Source organism: Platalea leucorodia (genome assembly GCF_965183815.1).
Source record: "Platalea leucorodia genome assembly, chromosome: 7".
NCBI lineage: Eukaryota > Metazoa > Chordata > Aves > Pelecaniformes > Threskiornithidae > Platalea > Platalea leucorodia.
This window is the reverse complement of record NC_138829.1, coordinates 13,901,065-13,927,194: the sequence shown is the minus strand read 5'-3', so window position 1 is coordinate 13,927,194 and position 26,130 is coordinate 13,901,065. Positions and strand designations below refer to the sequence as shown.

The 26,130-nt window shown below is 41.4% G+C and overlaps 1 protein-coding gene across 4 annotated transcripts in view; it reads right to left on the bottom strand.

The window, feature by feature from the left end:
* Positions 1–26,130, bottom strand: part of BEGAIN (brain enriched guanylate kinase associated) — a gene marked incomplete at both ends in the record, with an annotated part of 163,278 nt that overhangs the window by 90,340 nt on the left and 46,808 nt on the right. For all 4 annotated transcript variants that reach the window (XM_082316906.1, XM_082316907.1, XM_082316904.1 and 1 more), the window contains one exon: positions 26,082–26,110. In XM_082316906.1, coding sequence (XP_082173032.1) covers positions 26,082–26,110 — 29 coding nt within the window. The remainder of the gene's footprint in view (positions 1–26,081; positions 26,111–26,130) is intronic.

Here is a 26,130-nt window from a genome sequence, read left to right as displayed (position 1 = left end):
TTGAGCCCACTTGATGGTGTTGAAATTATTTCTTCTTATTTTTATAGCCATTCATTCTGTTCAGACCTGCTAGTGTATGTCAAACACCACATAAATGAATAAAGAAACAAACCTTTCCTATGTGTTAATGGAAATGATGTACTCTAAAATTAGTGTGTCTACTGCGGCACAGAATAATAGATACTGAACAACTTGTTCCCTTCCCTGTAAATTGAATTTAAATATAAATATGAAATATAACAGCTTTTAGTCAAAATGGATAGTCCCACTAATTCAGAAGGTGGAAACACATGGATAGCCTCACTAAAGACAAATAAGGAGCAGGCAGGTGAACCACCCCAAGTACTGGGGAGGTAGAATGCAGGCCAAGTGTGTTGGGGTATGCTCCTAGCAGCACATGTGATCACTTAATCATCAGGCGCTCGTGGTCCAATGGGCCATAGGAGTGCTTTGCTGGGAGGCTTTGACTTGCAGGTTACCTGGTGTAGGTGGGCTGTGGGGACTGACCCCAAGGAAAGGACACTCACTCCCAGCGTTGCTTCCCTCTAGCATTTGCTGAGGACAGTCTGAAAAGTTCTTGAGAGATACCACTAGGATTTGGGGAGGCTGCGGAAAGAAGCACCTGACATGCAGCTCCTGAGAAGGTTATTAGCAGTCTAAAAGGTGCTAAAAAAGCTCCAGAGGAACTGCAATGAGGAAAGGTCTGAGGAATCCCCATTTGGAGAGCCTGGACTGAAGCAGAAAGAATAAAGGATGGGAGGCAAGCTATGGAGACAAAAAGAGCATGCACTCCTTTCTCCAACCGTTTGCTAGGTATTTGTGCCTTCTTGTACACCACAGCTGAGATGTTTGTTGCCTGGGGCAGCTGTAGCCTCACCTGCCCTCTGCAACGTGGGGAAAGGAGCAGTGAGCAAGCTCTGTCAGTGACTCCATCCCTCCTAAAGCTGAGACCTCTACCCTTGGGGAGCCTGACACAGCCAGTAAAATCTAAACCCGTGGTCCCCTGCAGAGAAGCCTTAGGCTGAACCCTCAATTTACAGGACTGACGTTATTGAACCTACAGTAACTTGTACCAGGTAAGCTTTTGGCTAAAAATATTTCATGCTGTCTTAAAAATAAGGATTATGTTATGGCTTTGGGTTTTGTTCCTCATTCTGTTTATTTAGTGTGGCTGGGAGTACTTAGAAAAATCTGAGGTAGAGAAATTTTAAGTATCTGTAGTATTGGAACAATAACTCTACAGTAAGACATTACTGATGTGAAATACTTCAGTATGCTAATTTAGATGAAAAGTTGTATTTGAATGGGGGTGCTTAAGGTTAGGGTCATGTGCAGAACCTTGGGTAAAATCTGTGTTTTTCATACTGAAGTGCTGATGGGAGATAAAAAATACTTCTCTTGTGGTAAATGTCAGACATGAAGGTTTTAATCAAGAAATGTCCTTCGCTGGACTTCCCCACCTCACTCTCCCGCCCCCCCCATGTGCTTTTTTCACTATTTATGGAAGCTATGTTTGTGTCTCACGGTCAGTGAGAAAACCTCTGTATTTAACAAAATAGATGCAGTATTAGTGTTTCTCTGCTGTGGCCCTGAAGCAATTTGGGTGTATGCAAATGCTAGAAGAGCTAAATGAAACACTTTCAGATATGCACTGTAGTGAATAGGCTGCAAATACAATCTTTGGGCCAAATTAGCACTGGTATATTGCTGCTATTAAAAATGAATACAGCATGATGTGTTTACCTATTTTTCAAACATAGGAGTAGTTTATAATCACTAAGGGGCAAATTATGGCTGTTTCTATATGATAGCATAGCAAAGTATGCTTCATTCTTTTATTTCATGAACCACATAAAATATCACAGGAATTGCAGAATGCAAGAGGGGTGCTTCATTTTCCAATCTCCACCATCTTAACGAACATAAGGCTTTGAAATTCCAGAAGTAATGCAAGGAAGGCAAATACTAGGACCCCAAATTATGAGCACTTTCTGAGCCATTGTTTTACATGAATGAGGCACAGCAACAGATGTGTAATGGATGCTCAGTAGCGAATTACTTGGGTACTGCTGCCAATGCTAAAGGTAAATGGATTATTGCCCTAATCTCCCTTTCCCTTATTGTTTGGGGTAAAGAAAGATCATGCTTGAAGGTGTATCAGATCTGCCTTTTATCATGTAGTGTGAACAGACTGTGAGCTATATAGTTTATCTCCCTCTGTGTTAGATTATCTGCCATCCAATGCTGTTTGGTCGCTGCACCTTATCCTTTTTTCTCTTCCTTCAGCTTCTCACCTAATCTCACAGACAATCTAAATGGAAAACAAGGCACAAAGAAACAGTTAAAGAAGGTTTCACAAATTTTACAGTAATACAAGACTAAAATAAGTACTTTGGGCCACAGGGATTTGCTGCCTGCTATCATTTTCTATAATCCATTTAATCAACTGATCAGGATTTTTCTTAAAATTTATTCAGTTTTAGTCTTTAGCCCCGTTTTTATCGTTACAAATAGTCTTTCAACTGCAAGACTAAATGTATGCCTGCTCAGTTCACACTCGTTTGTTTTTATACCTGTGCTGCCCCGTAACTTAAAGCATTCATCTCCCTCTCTGCTCATTCATACCTTTGGTCTACTTACAAAGAACAAGATGGGGAGGTGGGGGAAAGAGGCAGCCGGAAAAATTACTTGGGAATAAGTGGAGTTTAACAAGGAATCTCCAGGTAGTTGAAGTGTTTGGTGAATTTGGAGATTGACCTTTTCTTCTCCTTTGTCCTCCTACTAGTGTTGGCTTAAGTCAGTTATATCCACTGATTTGTAAGATTTGGCTCCATGAAAAAGAAATCGCAGAAATCCAACTGAGGGAAATGTAAGGACAACCTGCAAGAGCACCCTAACACCTCATGGGGTGAGGTTAGAGGGGACCAAGCAGGCCAGGACAGGGTGCTGGGGGGAAGGGGCTGACTAGGAGCTGTGTGAGGTGAAGAGCACTTTTGCTCTGTTTCTGTCTTGAAGACTGATCTCTTCTATTTGAACTCTGGATGTTTGATTTCACTAAAGCAGTTTCGTAATTTCAATAAAGATCGGATAGTTATTTCGGTAGTTTTTTTTAAGGAGGGCTTGCTGATTGCTGCTGTTGGCACCCTGCTTCCCATGTTCTCCAAATGAACGGTGTAAATGTTTGTTTACTGCTCCCAACTTCAGAGCGCCTTTATCGCCACAGTAAAATGCAATGAGGTTTTTAAATCTATCATCTCTACTGGTAAAGATGAGAGCACTGAGCCAAAGAGACCTGGGCTCAAAGCCCAGTGTCAGAGCCAGGGTAGGAGCTAAGATCTTTCTGCCCCTGAATTCTCTGTGCAATGCTGATGTGCCCCTTTCTCCAGGTGTCTGTGGTTTTGCCATGCTTTGCAGGCAGGCCTGGGGAGGTGGCAGTGAAATGAAAAGGGTTTCATCAGAATCATTCCTGTGAAACAGTAACATGTTCCCTGCATAACAAGGCTGCATTCTTCCCCAGAAGAGAAGAATCCATCCCTTGGCTTAAGCTAAGGCACTTCTAAGGAAGAAGCCTGCTCTATGGCAGAAACACATGTGTTTAAATGTTAAATCACTGGAAGATTTGTATTTTGCTGTGTCGTTTGTAGCACAAGCTACAACTATTTTTCGTTCAAGTAATACATTTTGGCTGGGGAGCTGATAAGGAGAGTCTGAGATTTATTTACTTTTTTCCTACCTTGCAGATACTTTCTGTGTGACTTAATCCCTTCCAGTCCTAAGGAAAAGCTTTGATCTTCTCATGTATTCTCATAAGCTGGACAAAAAAATCTCAAATAAATTTTGGTGTTGTGACTTTCTTTGTTAGTGTTAACTTCTCTGCCTTCGCTGGTCACATAAGTCCTCTGGGACAGGTTCAAAATTCTGGCAGTGGATGGCTGTACTCATCTGCTCTGAGCACTCCCAGTGACTGCTGGACTCAGTGACATAACTTCCCATCAGTGCCTGTGATTTTTTTTTTTTTTTTTTTTTTTTTTAGGCTGCTCTCTGATTTTCACTGTGGCTTTTTTTTTAATAGCACTCTTGATCCTCTGGCAGGTGTTTTTATAGTGCTACAACAAAGTAACCTTCTTTCCTCTTGTAGGCTGAGTCCAGTACCGGGGTGTTCACAGACTGAAAAGGTTGTTCATCTTTGCATGTTGTGGGGTCACAGAGTGAACAGGAAGCTTCATTAAACAAAATTCAAACTGAAGACTTATTTCAGGCTGCTTTGGAGGAGGTGTGCCAGCTGGGGTTATGGGATCCTGAGTGGGGATTTCTAAGATTTCCTCACAATACTAAATCAACATGGGTTACTCTAAGATCTTTTTAGGAAGAGATTGAAGCCTCTGGCTTTCCAAATAGGTGCTTCTTATAAACTGAAATTCCTATGAAAAAATTATAGTCAGAAGAAGGTAAGAAGGCAGAGTGATGGACAGGCTGATTACACTATACTGGAAGACCTATTGATTGGGCAGTGCCTCCAGTTCAGCGTGTTTAATCATTTTCCACTTTGCACAGGCTGCTTTATAGCCTGAGTTGGCATGGTTCTTGCCTGCACACGTGGGTAATGGAATAGAAGCAAAGGGCCCTGAGGGATTCTTGAACTTGAAGAAACATCATGTACTACAAGTAATAATCTGTTCTGGGTAGCTGTGTACAGCTTGGTACTGTTTTTTTTTTTTATTGTTGTTTTATTTTGCAGCATTGGGAACTTAAAAACTGTGCTTGGAACCACACCATTCACATCCTTGTCATAAAACATGACTGTCATCTATCTATTAGTAGTAGTGGCAGTGCCTTTAGCAGTGCTAGCAGAGGTGATTGGAAAAGGTGTCTACGTTAATATGAAGAATGCCACTGTTCGGTTCCAAGCAAAAAACAATTTTATACAACTGCGTGCCACACATCAATTAATTTTCTCCCTAGCTCTGAGCTGTAGCTAATCTGTGGATTTGCAGCACACCTATTACTGCAACATTTAGACATTTTCAGATTTGGTGTATAGAAGTGTTTGATGTTTGTTTAAGTAATTGGAGAAAATACAGACTATCCACCTTCATAAATGAAAGAGAAAAAATTAATCGAAGAGTAACCACATTATTCGGAAGTACTAGATCAACTAAGTTAAAATGGAGTTCCACACTAAGATTAATTATGCTCTGTGCTTCCTGTTGAGTAATTATGTTCAATAAAAATAATTCCATATAATTCAGTACAAGCTGCCATTTCAATGAGTATTTAGTGGTGTGTAATGGGCTGAGATGCACACCCTGATATGTTTTATACAAGAGACTTCCACAAGTCTGTTCCATTTGGTCTCTGAGAAAGGACTTCTGCATGTTCATGGGAAATGTGGGGCCTGGCTTACCTGGCTCTTTGGGAAGAGTGATATAACAAATGTGCCCAGCAGCTGTGTTTTTCTGCCAGATGGAAAAGCACTTCCCTCTGGGCAGTGGCTCTCAAATGGAGGTTTTTTTTCCTCTCCCATTTAAGTGCATCTTGAAGAAATGAGTGTGCTTAGGGACTGGGAAGCATGCCAGGAATGGACTGGAAGAGATGGCGGTGTCAGGGATGGGACAGGAGGGTTCTTGTGAGGCACTGTGGTGAGCAGGAGCAAGGGGAACTTTTGACTTTCAGAAGCTTCTTGGGCATTTACTGTTGTGACCATTTTCCATCCTTGGTTGGCATACTCTGTCGAGGGTAGGGTGCTCTCCAAACTGGCTGAAGCAGCCTCCTCTCTGAGGCTCTAAGTTTGCTCCTGTCATCTGTTCTGCACTCTGTTCCTTGCTATTTTCTCTAAAGGCCCTCACATCTAGTTCCCAGATGAGAAAGCAGCCCTCAAATTTGGTCAGATAATACCTCCCATTACCCTGGACGAGTGCTGACCCCCATAGTCCATATAGTTATCTTAAGCATCCTCTTTCCCAAAACTGCATTTGTAGGGACATTCTCTTGACATTTTTCCTCGAGGGACAGGTATTGGATCAAGAAAAGATTAATAAAGATTTTTTTTCTAAATACTTCTAAACTTATCACCCTTTAATTAGTTAGCATAAGATGGACAAAAGGATCATCAAGCACTGGAACAGGCTGCCTGGGGAAGTAGTTCAGTCACCATCCCTGGAGGTATTTAAGAGATATGTAGATGCGGCGCTTATGGACGTGGTTTAGTGGTGGACTTGGCAGTGTTAGGTTTATGGCTGGGCTCGATCTTAAGGGTCTTTTCTAACCTAAATGATTCTATGAAAATAACATGTACATGCATTTGCCCCCCTCCCTTTCGTTTCCCTACAGTCCTGGAAAAGTTTTTTGAGCCCTCTGAGACCATTCCTTTCCTTCATTCAATTCATCCCAATTACGAACACTCTCTTGGGGCCAGACAAGTTCTTTGTTGGCTGAGACCTCCTGCTATGAGAGAGTGCTGCCCAAAGTATTTGTCTAACCTTCCCACTGCTTTCTGCTTTTTCTTTACTCCGCACAACTGGGTGGTGGTTTTGGCCAGGAAACCACTGGCCAAAAAGTGGTCTGCTCTCCCTGCAAATATCTTCGTTTCCTGTGATGCTCAGTGAGGAGTGCAATAGTAGTATTGGGAGTCCTGCCAGAATACATCCAAACAGACTGCATTCAATTATGTTATAGCTTTATATAATTGCTTTAGTTAAGCAACCCATATTCTGATGTCTCAAGTGATTAAAACTTTTCTATAGGTGTTTTGGTATTTACTTACCAGGTTTATACTCTAGCTCTCAGCTATATTCTTACATTGTATTGACTTCATCAGGGCTCTAGTTACATTGCCAATGTCAGACTTTTGGCTTTTCATCCTTACAACAATGATGAGGAACTTCATCAGGTAAAACAGCACACCATATTTCACGCATGAGCATAAGGATACACAGAAATCTAGCACTGGTGTGTGCAGACATGGAATCAGTCACCTAACTGACCATGGCCACAAGCACAAATATGATGTGTATATCTACACGAGAACTGCGTGTGTGTGTTCGTGTCTGCCTACCTCTGCCCACAACTTAAAATTTCTAAAGAAAAATACAGAACTTGCCACAGTCATTTCTGGATAGAAACACTTTGTCTCTTTTTGGTAAATGCTTTTCTTTAAATGAAATAGAGTTGCAAAAACACATAATTATAACTGATTGAGCTTGACGTTTATCAGAAATTACTCTGCTCAATGGCATCTTTCATGGGGGGGAAAAAGTAAATACTTATGTCCTTAAATTGAACCATGTAAAAGAAAAACTGCTGAAATGAAATACATCTGCGGTTGATACAGATGTTGCCCTTCAAACTCCATTTCCCTCCAGTGGCAATTCCAGTGTATAAAGGACCTGGACTGTGGGTATGTAGAATCATAGAATAAACTAGGCTGGAAGGTGCTTCTGGAGGTCATGTGGTCCAGCCTCTTGTTCAAAGCAGATTCAGTCAGGTCAGGATGCTTAGGGCCTTGTCCAGTCAAATTTTGAATATCTTCAAGGATGGACATTTCAAAACCTCTCTAAGCAGCCTATATCACCCTCCTCTCCCCTGTGGTCCAGTGGCAGGCTGTTGCCAACGGCAGAATTAAACCTGACCAAAATGCACACCAAGGAAAAATATTCTATTTAAAGAAAAACCAAACCAAAACCAGTGGTCCCACAAAATTTTCCAATAACTGTTAGAAACATCATTAGTGAAAACTGGTGAAGGGAGGAGAGGATTTGATAGCAAAGCACTGAATGTGTTAGGGAATTTAGGACTTTCAGGACCGCTTTGTGGTTTCTAGTGGAAAGTTTAGTTGGACCAATTCTTGCTTAGCCTTGAGTGTAGACATAGAATCATAGAATAGTTTGGGTTGGAGGGGATCTTTAAAGGTGATCTAGTCCACCCCCCCTGCAATGAGCAGGGACATCCTCAACTAGATCAGGTTGCTCAGAGCCCTGTCCAGCCTGACCTTGAATGTTTCCAGGGATGGGGCATCTACCACCTCTCTGGGCAGCCTGTTCCAGTGTTTCACCACCCTCATCATAAAAAATGTCTTCCTAATACCTAGTCAAAATCTACCTTCTTTTAGTTTAAAACCATTACCCCTTGTCCTATCGCAATAGGCACTGCTAAAAGGTCTGTCCCCACCTTTCTTATAAAGCTCTCTTTACGTATTGAAAGGCTGCAATAAGGTCTCCCCGGAGCCTTCTCTTCTCTGGGCTGAACAACCCCAACTTTCTCAGCCTTTCCTCATAGGAGAGGTGCTCCATCCCACTGATCATTTTTGTGGCCCTCCTCTGGACATGCTCCAGTAGGACATGCTCTGCCTATGACTAATTGAGCAGACTCAACCTTCCAGAACAACTTCTCTGGTTTTTAGTTTGCTTCTTGCTTTCTCCTCTGACAGTCTGAATAGTTTCTGCCAGGCTTACAGCTCTTTTTCCCTCCTGAGGGGAGGGTGGCAAATTTCCTATGATGGGACCCCAGTGCAGGTGGTCCTCCCATGGTGTGACAGAGGTGGCTGCTGGGATCCAACTATGCAGGCATTGATGGGAGCACTACTGGAACGGGAATCAGAAAAAAATCCCTGTATGTTTGTCTTTTCAGTGCCTTTAAGACCTGCTGCATAATGAAAGGCTGGACATCCCTACTTTTTCAGTTAATGTAAAATTTCTTCACTGAACACAAAATAAATACACTGGAATAAGGAGGAGACATATCTGTAGCATGAAGCAGATGATCCAGTTTTGTTCTTGTGCTTTAGTATCATCAGTGGTGTGACTGCAGGAATGATCAAGAACACAGTATTTCTCCCAGTTGTGTGATTTTTAGCTAACTCTTCCCAGTGCAGCTGCAGCATTTATTCATTCTCATTCCAATCTTGTCTCCTTCGATATCTTTTTAATTGGATGCATGACACCTTCTCTGCTAGAGCAAAATGCCACAAGCAGACAAGGTGCACACTTGTGAGGAAAAGCAGCCTGATCTGCAAATCACTTTCTTCAACACCACGTAGCTATTTTTTTTTTCTGGTGGTAGTGGTTTTTTTTGTGGTGTTTTTTTTTTTTTTTTTTTTCTTCCTTCTCTCAGTTGGAAAGATAAGGCTTATTGCTAGCATTGCAGAATGCAAGCAGCTCTGGCTTTGCATTATTTTTAGGAAGAACTTTTTAAAGTGCATTTTAGAAAGACTCCAGTGGCAGTTGGAAATGGGTGTATATATAAGCAAATGTACATATTTACTATGTACCCAAGCCTGATACTTGAATAGATGCAGAGCTGGGGCAGTTTCCCTTTTTGAAACCAGAAGAAGGTAGGAGTATCCGTCTGGGAGCCACAGATAAGGAAGGAAGGTGAGTGCCTTAGACAGCCGAGCCGAAAGCTGGAACTCCAGAAAGGGGACCTGGAGTGCAAGGTTCCTGTTGCTGACCCCCGGGGCCGGGTGCTCTCATGGGCTGCCCTATGGCTATGAGCTTAGAACTGTCACCCGTAGGCTCTTAGATGCTCGGCTAGGGGAGTTGCAGTTGCTGAGCTTATTCATGTAAGTGCTGAATGTTTTGTTTTAAATTACATGCTTAAAATGTCCATTTGTTTCCATTTGTTCCCATTTGAATATACTCCATTCAAACTTGCCAAGATTTATGTTCTAAAATGGGAACTGATGTCCCATTCTTTACAATCACTGTATTAGCACTCAAATAGTCTTGCTACCCAGCTGGAGAGTCCTTTGAACAATCAGAGCACCTAAATATGGGAGATCCATATCAAGAATGCAGTTTATAATGCAGAACTTAAAGTCCAAACAGTACTTCTGAGAATGGAGCAAAAGATACAAAGATCAAAAAAAGTCAAAGTAAAATGCATGGTTTCTTTCCAAGTCAAAGCAAGCATATAACTTCAAATGTGAAGAACTGCACAGAAAGTACTGCTATACCGTATTTATCTAATGAAGACTGAAGTAATTTGTGAGCTTTTAATGGTGTAACATCAAATAGTTAATATTAACTCCTTATGCAATGACTGTTCTGCAGATCTGAATCTTCCTCTGGTGTAGTACTAATCAATAAACTCCCATGTCCTATCTGCAACTGCTATATTTGAATTAGATAATCACTTTAAGGAGGTGCCTCATAGTTTGTGCTTAATTCATGTCATCCTTTTAGGCTGGGAAAGAGACCTCCATCATCCCCATTTTACAATGAAAACTGAGGTCTGAAAATGTTAAAGGTCAGATCCATACAGTCATTTCAATCTTGAATCCCCTCTGAGATGTATGCAGTACCTATTTGCATTTTGATTGCTTTTGAGAGGTAAGGTAAATTTCTTAAACTTGTCTGTTTCAAGAATTTTCCTGCAAAGATGTTTCCAGCTTGGGTACAAAGTTCCCTCTTACTAAACAGCCCTCTTGGTTTCTTTAGCCTTTGCCTTTGGACCTGTAAGGAGGAGTCTGTGTGGTGTACCCTACAGCATCAGCAGCTTTCTGCCAGCAACTGCTGCTGCGCTCCTGCTTGGGCGCAGCATGTGTTACCATCAGTGACTGGGCAGCAAAAATGCCTCAGGTTTTCCCACGTGGCAGAAGACTCTCTGCTTTGTTACATCCCTCTAAATGCCTCCTCTAGTGGTCCATGCAAGAAGAAAAGGATCTGAAAGTCTCTTTGATTGATATCTCAATTTGTCTTTTGATTCCTCATGCTGCCTGTTTCACCTAGCTTCTGTCACTGATAATTTGCTTTTAAATGTAATGGATAAGCTTCCAAACCATCCATCTCCTCCTTTAACCACAACTTCTTTCAGTGCATTAATGACTGAAAAGTTACATTTTCATTTAATGTGGATTTGCAAAGAAACCTTTAGATAATAGGCAGCTCTAACATTCTGGCATCGCTGAACCTATTAGAAGAATAAATCAAAAGAAAATTCTCCTGCTGTTGCCTGCACAAAATGGGGAGAAGGATAGGGCAGAGGCCCCAATACTGTGATGCTACACAACAGCAATTACCATAAGCTGAAAAGGGCATAGATATGGTAGTTGGAGTTGGGCTTATCTCTCTGAAGCTGAGAGATGTCAGAAAGAGGTGGGGGAAAAACCTGCTGTTGAAACTGAAGTCATGTTCATTGCCTTCATCTCGCACTATGTTTTTTTATTCCTTATTGGTTGACCTTTTTTCTAAATGCACAGGAAAACATCAGAATAAATCAGACATTATCTGTAGAAGCCGTAGCAACTATTTTGATCTGAATGCAGTTGAGTCTGCTCACACTGGTCATGGATTTAGCTCTTAGAAATACTGCTTGTAGTACTTTGCTTGCAAGAATGTATGCAGTGATGCTTATCTAGTATCCCTAAGTGATGTTAAGAGCCCATATATATGTAATGACTAGCACTGGTTTTGTGGGGATTACTTATACTTGGGGACAGGTTAAGGACAAGTCTGAGTATCTGGATCCTTCCTCACAAGGGCTATATGTTACCGTGCTGTGGAGAGGAAATAATGATGGGAAGAAAACAGTCAAAAATGAGTTTTGAAATAATTTGCGAAACAGGGAAGAAGCAAGCAGTGCCGTGACACTTTTGATTTGGCTGAGGGATATTCTGCTTCGGAGCTTGCCCCTGCTTCTTGGCTGAATGAAACTACTCATTTTGGAAATGGTTATTCTGCTCCTGGAGCAAGAACTTTGTTCTCTTGCTCTATGTTCTCTGCCCTCTTTGTCTTATGGTAAATAAATTGCAGGCACTTCCCTGGCTTTGACAGAAGCCCCTCAAGCAACTTGGAGAAGTCACGTAACCATTCTCAGTCTCACCTTTAAGAAGACAATAATGTTTGCGGGAGCCACAGAGGGTTTCTGAGACTTGGTTGACATATAGAAGTGCAAATGTTCCTTTGTTGGCCAAACAAACCTACACAGTGCAGAGGCAGAAAGTAACGATTTCAGATTTCCCTCTCTCTCTCTCTCTCTCTCTCCTATGCTTCTGCTCTTTGTTCATGGAAGGATGGCCAAAAAAGGCATGCTTTATATTTCCTTTACATTATAACTGCAGTATGACATTTACAATTTTAATGCTTTGCATGCTGATCTAGTGTTTTGGTTGTTTTTTTTACGTGACTGACATTCAAGTACTTTAATGACTACTTGCATCACTCTCATTATGCAGGTAAACAATGTATCTACCTTTACAGTGCAGATAATGCTGTACAGCTGACGAGGCTCCAGAATCATTAGTAACTTGACCTTCCTGTCTGATTCATACTTATGATTCTAATAATAAATAATCACATGTGGAACAGTCAATAGAGCAATAATGTAGCACACTTCTTTTGGTACCCTAATTCAGCAGAATAAACCATGAGAAGCATTTCAGTAATTTGCTATAGTAAGTGCTCTCAGCAGCTTCTGTATTTCAGCTGTTTGGTGCTCCAGCATGAAGATAATTATCTTGGTAATTAGTTATATTGTTATTTAATAGTCCCCAGACAATATTCTACTTTTTTGAAGGAACAGGCCTTTCCTTCTGTATCTTCCTCCCCCATTACAAAAAATGTTTATCTATGAATCTTTCCCCTTGCCAAATATTTTTTTTTTTCTGTTTACTACTTTTGCCAGAAAGATCCCAGTTATTGAAACACAGCTTCTGCTTAGCAGCTGCATTGACAGAGCCGCAGGAGACTCCCTCTTTTTGTGTGTCTGAGAAAGCCACAGGAACCGCTCCTGAACAAACAGGGCTGGTAAGGAAGCACAGGTGAGGGGAGAGCAGCAGTTGGCAGTGCTGCAGACTGAGACCACAGAACTGTCCTGTAAAACCTGGGTTTCTCCTCACCTGGCCTTCTAGGGAAATAGATAAAGTGAAAAGGTTGATGAAATGGACCGATGTTGAGGAGAACAGTGAACCTCAGTCTCTGTAGATGAAAATGAATCTTTGTTAGAGCTGCATGAACTCAGGCAGGGAGTTTTCAACCATTCATGGAGTAACAGTGGTGAAAAACAACAGTCCAAGGGTAGAGACCAGGATGAGAAAGAATGAACTACTTCCTGGGAGGACTCAAGCTTTGGTAGCTTAAATAAGCAATTAATCTCCCAAAAGTTGCTGGAGCGGGAAATGTCTGGAGCTGACATTCTGCAGACCAAATTCACCATTTGGTGTTGAGAAGGGGTGAAGCTGTTGATGGAGCATGAGGAGAATCCCTCCAGAAGGTGAAGGGGTGGCAAACACCTGAGGAAAAGACACAAGACTAGGGAGACCTGGGGAAAAAGGCTGGAGACTTTTGAATTTGAGTGTAGGTGGTTATGACCTCAATAAAAAGACACTTCCCCCAGTGTCACCCTCACTCTTGAAGTGATTTTTATTCCTCCTGTTTAAGAGGAACAGACTGTCATCCCTCTTTTTTTTTTTTTTTTTTTTTTTTTTTGTCTCACATCACTCCCTCTGTGGTACTACTTCTTATAGCCTTAGCAGGAAACAGCTTGTTTGCATATACCTCTTATAATAACATAGCTTCTAGTTTATTTAATGCCTCCAGATTCTGTGCTTTCTGGCTACTGGCCTTGTTGCGGTTGTCCTTTCAAACAACTCCAGTTCCAAGAAGCCAGGCTTTTCTCTCTAACTTTTTGACTGTACAGAAGATAGTCCTTTTTTTAAAAAAAAAAAACAAAATTGAAAAAAAAAAAAACAAACACTTAGTGACTCAAACTCCACAAAGCACCATTCCTACTTCTCACCAGCTGGTGGTCCATATGCTGCTGCATCTCTACTCTTGTAAATACAAGTTTGAAGTCATGCTCACAGATCAGACTTTAGGTGGTTAATATGGCAATATGTTAAAATGTCAAATGATGCAGAATGAGTGAGTCGGGGCGGGGGGGGGAGCAGTATTCTGCACATTTATAAAACTTTTCTTCTAAGGGGCTCCCAGTGGTTTGCAGACATCAGGGGATTTCTGCAAGTCTCACAGGGTCAGCACAGGGCTGGGATTTAGGAGCCACAGCATCTTGAGAGAAGCATCTGTGAGAGGCAGCAGCTCCCAGCTTCTCAATGTTGTCTACCAACACATTCAAGCTCTAAATTAGGAACAAAAAATACAGTCTGGCACATTGCCCATGAAAGATTGCCAGCTTCTAGCTGAAACTCTTCATTACTCTAGAAAGGGTGGTAAGTGTTCCCCTGAAGACATGGAAGTTTGTGACTTACACAGTACTCAAAAAAAAAAAAAAAAAAAAAAAAAAAAAAAATCTCCTTTGAACCTTGACAGTGCTTCAGAGAGAATCTTAATGGCTGTGGCTGTAACCTGTGTCTGTAGAGCAACACTGTCAGATCCTTCAAAGCTTTAGACCTCGGTTCATGGTTTCAACTCAGTAATGGCAGCACCTTCACCACCTGCATTTCAAGCAGATGTACAATCTCTGACCTGTTATACTTCCTCTTTCCATTGCATAATTGCCCTTAATTTTGGCAATCAGGGCATGACTCTGCAAGCCAGTGCCCTAATTTCCAGTGCTGAAGAAAATAGTCAGGGTAAGAATAGAAAATGCAACTAATAGCTTTCTGCAAAAGAGCTGCCACTAGCAAAGGGATAACAGTTTTTGTTGATTTTACTGATTCTGCCATTAATAAGAATGCCTTCTGCCATCGTGAAAGTTGTAGCTAACTAGTCTCCAGTTCAGTGGCTCATAACAAAGGTATAAGCAAACAAGTTCTAAGTGGATTTGGAAAACCTTAAATACCTTAGTAGCTTTGTGCTATGAATCCATGCTGCAGATGTACACCAGCTATGGTTCCAATTAATGCAGACTCGTAGCAGGCAACACTCTAGATATGAGTGACAGGAGTACCATGTGAGTGCTTTGTTCTTCACATGAATGTAAATAAGTATAAATAATATTGCCTTTTAGATAAAAGAATACGTTGCTTTCTCGAGTGTCTTTCTGATTCTGTTAATCTCTCTGCAAAACTGTAGTTAACTGTTTTCAGCTTCTGTGTGGTCTGTGCGAACCAATATGTAATGTAACTAATCTATGCATAATGAGGTAGATAACACTCAAAAAGGAGCTGTAGTTCTGGGAAAAATTGGAGTCCTCCAAGGATGCAGTAATGGATTCATTCAGATACTTAGAATTCAGCATGCAACCATATCTATGCCTATTTATATCTTAAGATGCTTTCCCAATGTTGTGTATATAGAGATGATGAATAAAGAGATGGGATGGTCTACAAATCCAGGCTGGCAATTTAATCAAAACTGTCTGCTCTGCGTGCCATGATAATTAGTAGTTCAGTGCTATAGGAACCTTGAGATGAAAATGCTGGTAAACTTTGTTTTTACTGTGCAATAGGATTTGGAGAGCTCTTCAGGGGATGGAGATGAGAATGCAAAGTAACTGCAAAGCCACAGTAGAGAAGTCCAGTCCACATTGTATAACCAGCAAAGTATTCATTAAGAGTTTTATTATCAAAACTTTAACTGAAACCTTCCATGTTCCTTGAATCCAAGTAACATGTAGCTGTTGTTGCTTATTTGCTACATGTTCCTAGGTTATAATAAAAGTTGCTTTCTACAGTGGACCATGGGAGGGTTATCACTGCATTTAAAAACCAAAATGCTTTTAGATGAGAACAAATGTTCTTCAAAGGAAAGTATATTAAGAAAACTGGCTAGATTAGCACTGTTTATCTCAAATGGCTCCAAGTGCACCGTCTGCTGGAATTAATGGGATATCTCTTGCAGAAGTTTTTTTTTTTTTTTTTTTACATTTAGATGATATTCAGTCCTGGTTTGTAAAGAAAACCCTCCAGAAGTTCACAGCATGTGAAACCCATCAGTTCTAGTAACTGAATCTACTGATGCTTTGTCAAATTAGAAACCATAACACAGTTAAAGGAAAGCAAGTTGAAGCCTACAGTTACTGTAAAAATCTGCGTCAGCAGCCTTGTCAAGGTGGAGGAAAAGAAAAATGTTCCTGTTGTCCGAAGCTACCTGTTATCTAGAACTTTTTGCATCATATGCGGTTAGCAAGACAGCTTTACTCCTCTAAACTGACATTTGTTAGCTGACTACCTGTTTAGTGCTATAATTTCATGTACTTTTAATTTCTCAGAAAAAAAATTTCATGACTTTTAGGTTGTGATTTCTCTTGTAGATTGAGAAGGAGGGAAGGGGGGGGCGGGAAAGTTGCTTTGTTACCAAACAGTGTAGGTCAGCTAAATTTGGCCCAAAGAAACTCATGTCAGTCTTGTCTATCTATGACTCATTTCTACCCTCTCCTGCCCATATGCTCTGTTGCCAGAGCCATCCCTTGAGTTATAAAAAGGGCTAATCAACCTTCCTTGTGGAAAAGCCGTGAACTTGAATGAATTTGGAACTAACTCTTGAATTTGGTCCTTCCTTCACATGGGACTGGGGAGGACTGTGTACCTCCTAGAGCCTTCCTGCTCTTGGTTCCTCCAGGAGTGAAAGAGTTTAATAAAGAACCTTTGATACAAAGACAAGACACAAACTGGTGGCATCTTGTGAAGAAATAAAACAGGACCAAAGAAACATGAAAACATGCTTCAGGAGACCCCACAATTGGGGACATTTTAGCAAGGGATCTCTGGCACCTACCACAGCAGTTCCACCTGCAGGGCACAGGTACTGCTTTGCCTTCCACAAGTGGGAAAATGGAAGCAAAGTGAATGATGGGACGTTCTATCAGCCCTCTTTACCCATGTCTCTCCCACCCCACAAGCTTACCAGATAACTAGGGGCTCCAGAGCAAAGATTGGCATTAATTAGGCTATCCTAGGCTACATTTCAAAGTGTGGGCTGAAAATCTGCTCAGAAGCCTGCCTCTCATGCCCATTGCGATTGGTGGCATTGGTACAGTAAGGAAAGGGATAAGCCAGGAAGGTGTTTTGCTCTTCCTAAAGGCTTGTGAGGGGTCAGAAATGAAGTGGAACTGCTGAGGCTCAGGTTTGGCAGGGTTGTGTTGCTGATGTGTGTTGAGAAACCAGGCGTTTTCCCACATGGCTCTGCCTGGCACTGTGTTTGCAAGGCTGAAAGAAGATGGCAGAGTGGGGGTACTACGGCCAGCTGCTGTGCAGATTTGGACAAAAACAAGCCAGGCCAGTCATCCACCCCTTTTATTAAGAGCCTGTCCATGAATTCAGCACTGGAAAGGTGTTGAATGGTACTGAAATGGGACTGAAGGCCCATTTGGACTTGTGTAAAAACTTCTTGCTCTGTTTTTTTGACTAGGACAGTCAACTTTTCCTTTGTGTTGAGCTATGCTATTGCTTTCCAAGTAATTTATTTAAATATCATTGCTGCTCTGTCTTTCACCACTCTACTTGCATTGCTTTGGGCTGGTTTTCTCATTTTTATCCAGCCTTCAGAGTATTTGGCTCACATGATCTTTCACTCTTTAATTGTTGGTCTCTCATCGATCTGAATCAAAATGCAAATACAAATAAAAGCATCATTGCTATTCACAAGCTGAGAGTCAAAACTAAGCATACCATTTATTTGGAATTCAAATAGAACTGTTTCAGCGCTACAGATTGTTTGTATCCAGTCTAAAAATCTTTATTTCCCTATAGAAAGCAGCACTTTCCCTATCATGAAGGATATGCCTTTGTTCGTGAGTGTACTTTGCTACTAGTTCCCCACTGAGTTGTTAAGAATATTGGGTAGAGCTGCAAAACACTTATTTTTCAGCTACGCATGGATACGCATTAAGTCTTGGAATATATTTGGTACATGTCGGTCTGGACTGTTTCTGGTTAACTCCCTGGAATTACTACTTCCTTGTTACAGGATAGAGATAGGATTCATACCAAAAGGAAATAATATCTCAAAGGACAAGTGACCCAGCAGTTACAAACTTAGTTAAATATGCGTGTGTAAAGTCATTTGCCATGCATTTAGTGCTACTTAAATGTCATTTCAAGCACCTACATCTGTAGGACTTCTTGGCAGTAACACCAATTATACAGATATATAGACAATTTCTATCTGTAGACTACTCTGTACAGATGAAGCACTGAAAACTATGTTAATTTGTGCAGTACCTTGGTTAAGCCAGCATCCCTGAGTTAAATGGCAGCACAAAGATTTAACACTTTTTAAACAGAAATGCACAGAAAAGAAGAGTTCTGATTGCTTATCTCTTCAAATTGCCTACTGCAAGAATGAGCTCTTGGGGGATGGCAAGGGAAAAGATTAAGTTGCCATTCATTGCTGGGAATTCCAGTATAGTTCTTCGAAGGCCTTAAAAATAGAGCAGATCCTTAAGCTGATCCTCATGTCAAAATGACAGTTAAAGCTAACAGAAACATAAAATGAGCTCATTTGTTTGGCCTGATTTGCACAGAAACTTCAAAGTTAAAGCCCTTTGCTCTGACACGGATATAAAACTTGGTCTTGTTGAACAGAGGGCAGCAATTTGGAGCTGTTGAATCATGAGAGCTTCTTGTGAACATGAGGGTCTTTGTAGCACAGCAGGGACTTACTGAAGAGCTCAGTGGCTTCCAGAAAAAGTTTGAAGGTCCCCTTTTCTTGTAGGACATCTTCCTCTTTTTCCTCCTCATTCTCTTGAAGATGGGCAAAATCAAGATGAGGTGGTGAAAATTTGCATTTTGCTCTGAATAGCTGGAACGGCATTTGTGTAGTCATGATGACCTAGTATGTCATGTAAGTCAGTCAACTACTGTTTTGTTGCCTCTATGCCACAATATTCCTCTCAAATACCGTTTGCCCCCCTAGATGCAAGTCTGCCACATGAAGCGTGTGCATGTTCTCTTGCACACAACTTCAGTTATGGTTTTGCTGACATGGTGACAGGTGAGCAAGCTTAGGATGAAAGCTGGGTTTCTCAATGCTTTTCACAGCTTTGCAAGTGCATGTATGAAGAAAGTCATGCTCTAAGAGGCAATATAACTGCATGTGACACTGAGGCCCTTTTTAACCCAATATAAACATTACTAGAAAACCAAACAATGACCAGTGACTCTGTGCAGTATTCAATGAGGTGGATCTTGTTACTCCTGGATGAGTTGAATAACAAGAGCTGTGCAGTTCACATGAGCAGTAAGATAGTTACACACATGAGAGATATCTAGCAAGGGGCTACAGGCACTTTTGATCCTGCTGTCCCATTTGAGGGCTCTGTAAATTATACAATCCTTGTATTCACAAATTCCAAAAAACATGATTATAGCTCACTATCTACTGCCTACTTTTCAGAACATTGTACTTCATGCTAAGTTGGCTCTAGGTCATCACTAAAACATTAAGACAATTCAGCCCTTTCGATTTGTTTTTAATGTGAAAAGCTTCATAGTTTTGATAGTTTTTGATTTCAGATGATTTTGACTTTAAAGAACATGGAATCAAATGCGGTGATACAGAGTTTTTATTTGAATGCATTCTAAAGTCACTTGTGTGTAAATCAAGAATTGATTGGTAAATTAAATTGCCTAAGCCATGCCAGCAGCAGTGGAGCTGGCAATTGCAAATGCCTGTAATAAAATGTTGCAGACAAGTTATCTCCTTCCTTTCATCAGTCTGTGCGCTGTAGCAGCAGCAGCAAGCATTCAAATTGTACTTGATTTCACCACAGAGCACGCTCAAGTGTGGTTCACAAACCTTGGCCTTGAACCATCTGGGGTTTGCAGCTTGGAACCTCTTATGCTCTTCAGCTTATAAGAGTGTTTTGTTACCGCTGCAGTCATTGCCACTGTTTGCTTTGTAAGTAGCTGCTTTCACTGTTCAGCACACGTCCCCCAATAGCTTTGGTCAGAGCGCTTACATAAACTGAAGTCTAGTTGCTGTTAGCAATATAGGGGATGCAGAGAGCATCCAATTTTCCCACATTTGAACTTTCTGACCATCAAGCATCATTGCATGTCTGGAGGAAAAAAAAATCCAACAAAAACCCAACAAAAAAAACCCTGTTCTGGAAGCTCTACTTCCTGTGCTACAAAGTTTTTGAACTAATCACAAACGCTGTAAGAAATGGACTTTTTTTCTTGAATATTTGTACAAAATGCCCCCTCCTTTTTTTCCTTAGCAGCTTATAGTATTGCTCAGTGATGCACTTTGCCTTGCAGGAAAGGGGTAGGCAGAGCATTATTTGTAAGCTTGGTATCACCTAGGTCCAGCCTCTTCCCCATGACTCACTACAGCTCCTGGTTGATGGCATGGCTCATCTCCTCCTACCCACTTCCTTGGTCTCTTCAGATGTTTGCTCAGCTCCCACTTGTCCCTGCAGGCCACTTTACACAGCTATACCTGGTTTCATTCAACTTGAATCTATTCTGCCCTCTGTTCCTGTCATGTTTCCTGTTTGCTGGACACTTATACTCTTCACAATATTTACCTAGAGCTAAAAGATACTGTAACACAACACTTATTAAAGCAGGTGACTGGAGATGATTCCTTCCATATCGGCATCACTGCCTTCTAGATCATTCTTCCAAGGAGCAGAGAGCAGTTCAGGGCACAGGGCTGTAGGACAACATAACAGTAACCCCACTGCCTCAGCTAAGTAATGCTAATTTGACTGGCTAGCGCAGGTAACAGTAATAGTGGAAATGAAGGGGGATGGACTTCAATATGAGCTACACAAGCATACCGTGCCCCTGGTAGCATTAATAAAATTCTCAAAGCTGCTAGTATAGGCAGACCAACATGGCTCTGTGCCCCAACCGATCCCAGTTCCAGGGCTATAGTTCCCCTGGGGGCTGTGACTATATCATTCTGTGTACATTGCTCCCGTTGCTATGGTTGGCAACCACCAAACTTAAAGCTGAATGTAGTCTCTGGGGGGTAGAGACGTGTGGTTTAGCTGTGCTGCAGTCACACCTTGAATGGCAGCGTGAACAAACCAGATGTGCTGAAAACAGCACTGCAGAGCTGTCACTGCTGCTGGGACTGCCTGGGAGATGAAAACATCTTGCATAGCAGAGAAAAATGAAAACCTGCTTTACCTGTTTGAATATAAATAGGCAGCTCTCTTCCTTTTCTTCTTCCCTCTTTCAAAATGGACCCAACATTCACCCAGATAGGTGACTTTTCTACCATAACATCTAATGACCCCAGACTCATGGTCCTTTCATGCCAGCATTTCCCTATGCTTTATTTCTTCTGAGCTTGCCCTGTGCCATCTCTTTGCCTGTGTCCTCAGCTGGGGTTTCAAGTCCCAGCATCAGCTAGAGCCTGCAGACACTGCTGAGCAGATGCTGGAGCTGCTGCTTGCACAGCCCTGCTGCTGTCGTGTGGCATTGTGCCTCTGTACAAGGCAGTGGCTCCCAGCACATCAGCTGTGGATGTGGAGACAAGACCTAGTGTAAAGTAAACCATGTTTGTTGGTTAACTTTCTGGAAAAAAATCCTCTCCTTGTGTTCAAGTAACTATGGTAAAATTAATGTAGATGCAGGCTGAGAGAAGGAACAAGGACAAGGTGGGGATGGCAGGAAATTGCAGTGTGTTCATTAGCATATGAAGAGGCCTAAATTTATACCAAGTGCAAGGAAGGCAGCATGATTTAGTGGGCATTTAGGAAGGTATTCACATTTTCACTAAACTACTGCAGAAGCTTTTTCTGAGGACTGCACATGCCTCTGACGTTCCTTTTGAAGAGACTGATATTCCTTCCTTACCGCAGATGAACTCAAACATGCTTGAGAAAAGTCTAAGTCTGAAAATTCAAGAAACTTGGATCAAGCTGCTGACTTACTACCAGCTGTGTGTGCAAAACAAATCACTTCATTTTCATATGCTCTGAAACAAGGACTGCAATGAAATTAAGGTGTTGCCTCACAGGTTCCTTGAGACATGGATCACGATTATCGGAGATCCCTGGATGATTAGTAAAGTGCCACTACTGATGCTACCAAAATAAAGTAATCCTCAGTTGGGGAATACCGTGGTTACGTTGCAAAGTGGAAAGTCAGCCTCCTTACAGGCACTAATTATGTGAGCCTGGCAGTTGATGGTGGTGATGATGTGTCCTGTTTTATGTACTTTTCGATACACAGTTCAGCCTATTGTGGATCTTGAAAGCTTAGAACTAAGAATATTGATTTATAGAGTTTCTGAATTGTCACTGAAATTTTAGGAGTGTATTTAAAAATAGAAAAAGCTTTTATTGAACAATATCTGTCACCTTAACTGGCATTTCCTGTGGAGTGAGATATTCTTTGGTGTAAGAAGCACTGAGAATCTGGTCAATATTTGTGTACAAAAATATATCTGGAGGTCTCTTATGCCAAACCTTACAACATTTTCACTTGAAAGGTTGAATGTTATAACCTGTATTTCAAGCAGGATTAAATGGAAGTAGAGAAAAAGCTACCAGGAGTTTGTACAGGAGTTGCAGTGGAACTGGTCTTTCGTTTGCACATCTAGCCATACTGTGGATTCAATCTGACTTAAAGGAGCAGTTTCCAGAGTACTCACAATTTTGTGTGCCAGCCACCACAGATCTGCAAGGCCTCAGACTTGGAAGGCATGTGCTTCTCTTGAATGTATGTACCAAAGATAGCACACTGCTAAGAGTCAAAATAAGATAGTATAGGTATATTTGAAATTTACTTAACTAAGATTTTCAGTCCTTGTTTATAGACATGAAAAAGAACCAGATCCAAAAAGCTGTATTTAAAAGGTTGTAGTCAGAAGTAATTAATGTTTAAAGTGACTGTATAACCATACACAGCCAACCTACATAAGTGCAGATCCTCAAGAGGTTTGTGATTAGTAGTTAGCCTTACTTCCTGCCTAATATATTGGTACCTTGAGATGTTATAAACACTATGTACTGCTAAGAATTGTTCACAGTGTGAAGACTTCATTGCAGTAACTGATTCTTCTAGTTGAAGTTTTAGCTCAAAATAACACGTTTCTACTTCTAGAGGAAGTCGTCAGGCCAAATCCTGATAACCTCCCACCTCTGCTTCCTACTGCTCCTTCCACCTGTAATGCTGTCACGGCAAGCCCCTGCTGAAAAGGCCAGGATGTGACATTGCAGGTCACCGTGGCTCCTTAGTCTGCACGGGGAATTATTATTGCGTTATGTGAGATGAATTGCATCTTTCCAGCTAGATTCTGAGTGAAGGAATATAACAGAGAGGCGTATCAGTTCACTGCACCATTGCTTGTGCTACCCTGGCTCAGTGAATTCGGGGCTGAATAAAGCATGGGTCATCAGTGGATCAGTTTTGCAGGCTCCTTCATTTGCCACTCTGTCTGAATGGGCCTGGCCACCCCAGTCCTTGGGGGTGCCCCAGATGCAGTGGGCTGGAGAATGTGCAAAGCTCACCCAAAGACTTCCAGAGCTGCCTTTTTAAAATATTTGGCCCTGTGGGCTCCCAAGGACTGCCAGAGTGGAGCAGCTCCTCTGAAAAGTGTGATGATCTGGGCCTGTTCTTCATATTTAGAAGACTATCTTGAAGTGCACTGTGAAATGCATACCTAAATTTCTCTAGCCCTGAGAGTTTTCAACCCGGCTGCATATGTTGTCCTGTGGGTGTCCACCTTGCTCCTCGTCTCTTGTTTCTCCAACAAAGCTTTGGTTTATTTCCTTTTTGCTAATTCCAGATGCCCTTCTCCTCCCTCTTTTGCAGGAGCCTTGTACCCTCTGTGCACCTCAGCTCCACAGCTGGCGTGGACTCACTCTCTAGTCCTCGGGCCAGCTCCCTCCCAGCTGATACGGGATGCTACATCCTCAGCTGGTTGCAGAGAGTGCGGAAGGAGCTGGGCCCAGGGGATAGGGCATAACCTATTTAAGTATCATGTGGGAATGGCTTCTCCTGTGATGTTACACTGGTTTCTATACATAACAAAAAATACCCCTTTCCTCCTGGCCTGCCATTTTCCCCTCTTGTTTCTTTCTTCCTTCCCCTGGCTTCAGACTCTCTCTCTGTATGGCCTCTCTGAAGCCACTGCGCTTAAAAGACAAGGTAGTCTGTTTCTTACCTGGGTGCCAGACTCAGACAGGTTTAGGAAAAATCTAATTGTCTCAGGTCTGCGGGTTCACGGGGTATTTAAAATAATGATTCCAGAATTGATTACTCTTTCCTTAAACTGATGAGGGTTCTGTCAGTTTGTGTCCAAGACAATGACTATAGACAGGGAGCCTGGAGGAGTTCGGGATGGAGCAGCGCAGCTGCTGCGCTGGGTCCTGCCGGAGGTCCCCCAGCCTGGCTCGCTGCTCCACCCAGGAGTGCAGGGAGCCCTTGCACTGGCTTGGATGGTGGGAACAAATGTCTGTCAGAAGCAACTTTTACACACAAGAATTGTAAACAGAAAACTTCATTAACAAACTCCTGACACAGCCTGACCCTTCTCTTGTGCAGTTAATAGCTAAACTCCCGCTTCCTTCAGCAGGGCAGTATGGGTTTTTCTGTCTATATAGTGCTCAAGGAGTACTGAGGTAAGGACTGCTGCATGCCTAACAGCTGCAAAACTAGGGTGCTAGCAAAATGCAGCTTTATGGTTATTTACTCTTGCCATGGCAAATTCTTTCTTTTTCAATACATTCCTGAGCTCATTCTCCCAGGCTCTGCAGCCCGTTACTGCAAATGTGGCAAGAGCCTGTCTACTAAAAACAGAGGCCAAGGCATGCTCAGGAAAGTATCACAAGTATTGTTTTGCATTTGTCTGCATATGCTTATCAAGCAAACATGTAAATATATATTTGCTTGTGTCTTCCAAGAGAGTAATTTATTATATGAGTGTGCATATACCATAGGTGATCTTATCTGGAATTTTTAGTGAATGCAGGACCACATACCGCATTGCTTTCTCAGTTGTTACTCAGGAAAAACTCACAGCTTTAACATTATAGTGCCTATATACATGCAAAACCATAATACCTTGCATGGGGTTTTTCTTTCGGTTCAAAAGTTATAATACTTTCACTATCATGAGACAGTACAAAAATGTACAAGTGAAGCTCTTTATAAATTCTATTGGAAACTTTTGGACATGCATCTTTGAGTCCACTGTAAGAGACTTAACCTCCTCCTTCTCAAATAAAAAACATGATTCTGTTTCCAGCCCAGAATTCATTAAACACTCGGTCAAATCTCTGTTCTTTCACATTTGCCACTTCTTCCCCAGTTATTTCCAGAATTTTAGAACTTTTCTGCATTTCTAATAAGTCAGGATAGCCATTCCAAACTGAAGGAATCTAAAAAGTTGTGCTAGGACAATAGTTGTCCCTAACCAAACTGAGTCACCAGGTTCGGAGAAGGAATTTGGGCTTGTCCAATAAAACCAAGTAAGAGCATGGTGAGTGTTTTGGATTATTAAAATAAGATCCATAAACTATTTAAAGGGTAGTAAAAAGTTCAGCTTTTACGTATCACTTTGATAATACCTGGGGATTTTAGTAACAGACAGGATTTTTTTTTTTAATTTATTTTTTAAAAAGGGCTAGAATGCTTTCTTCTTTCTTTTTCTTTCTTAACAACATACACAAAAGCAATATCCCCCAAAGCAGACTTGCACTCGGACATGAGATGGAAAACTTATGTTTATAAAAGCCATCTCCTTTTGCTTAAAGCAGAGAGATGTGCTGAGAAACTGGTACAGTATGACAACATTTTAAACACAGAGGAGACAAGATTTATCTGGCTGGTATACAATATAAAACAAAAATCGGACACCAATGTTACAGCATTATATTGAAACAAACCACAGTAATTAGATGCTTTGAAGTCAAGCCTATATTTTCTTCAGCTTTTTCATGAATTATTGATCCACTTTCCTCATTATATGGAATGGCAGGCTCTTGCAGTAAATGGACAAGTGACTACAACATTTATATAATCAAATATCCTCTGCATCTGGCAATGAAACATGTTTGTGTGTAAAACACCCTTTCTGAATTGACATCCCTGCAAAACAGATTTACAAGAATAACCACATTCCTTTTCTTTTGTCTCTAAAACACAGCTTCCTTTGCATCATCATGCAATCCAGTATTTTACACTGATTGTATTAAGCAAAATATTTTCCAAGAGCCTGTATCGTCCATTGTGCAAGAGAACATTTCTTCTCTATAATGAGATGTAAATAAACTGTCTCACTTACCTTATTTTCTCCATCTCTGCCGCAGAGGCCTACAAGAAATCAAATAATA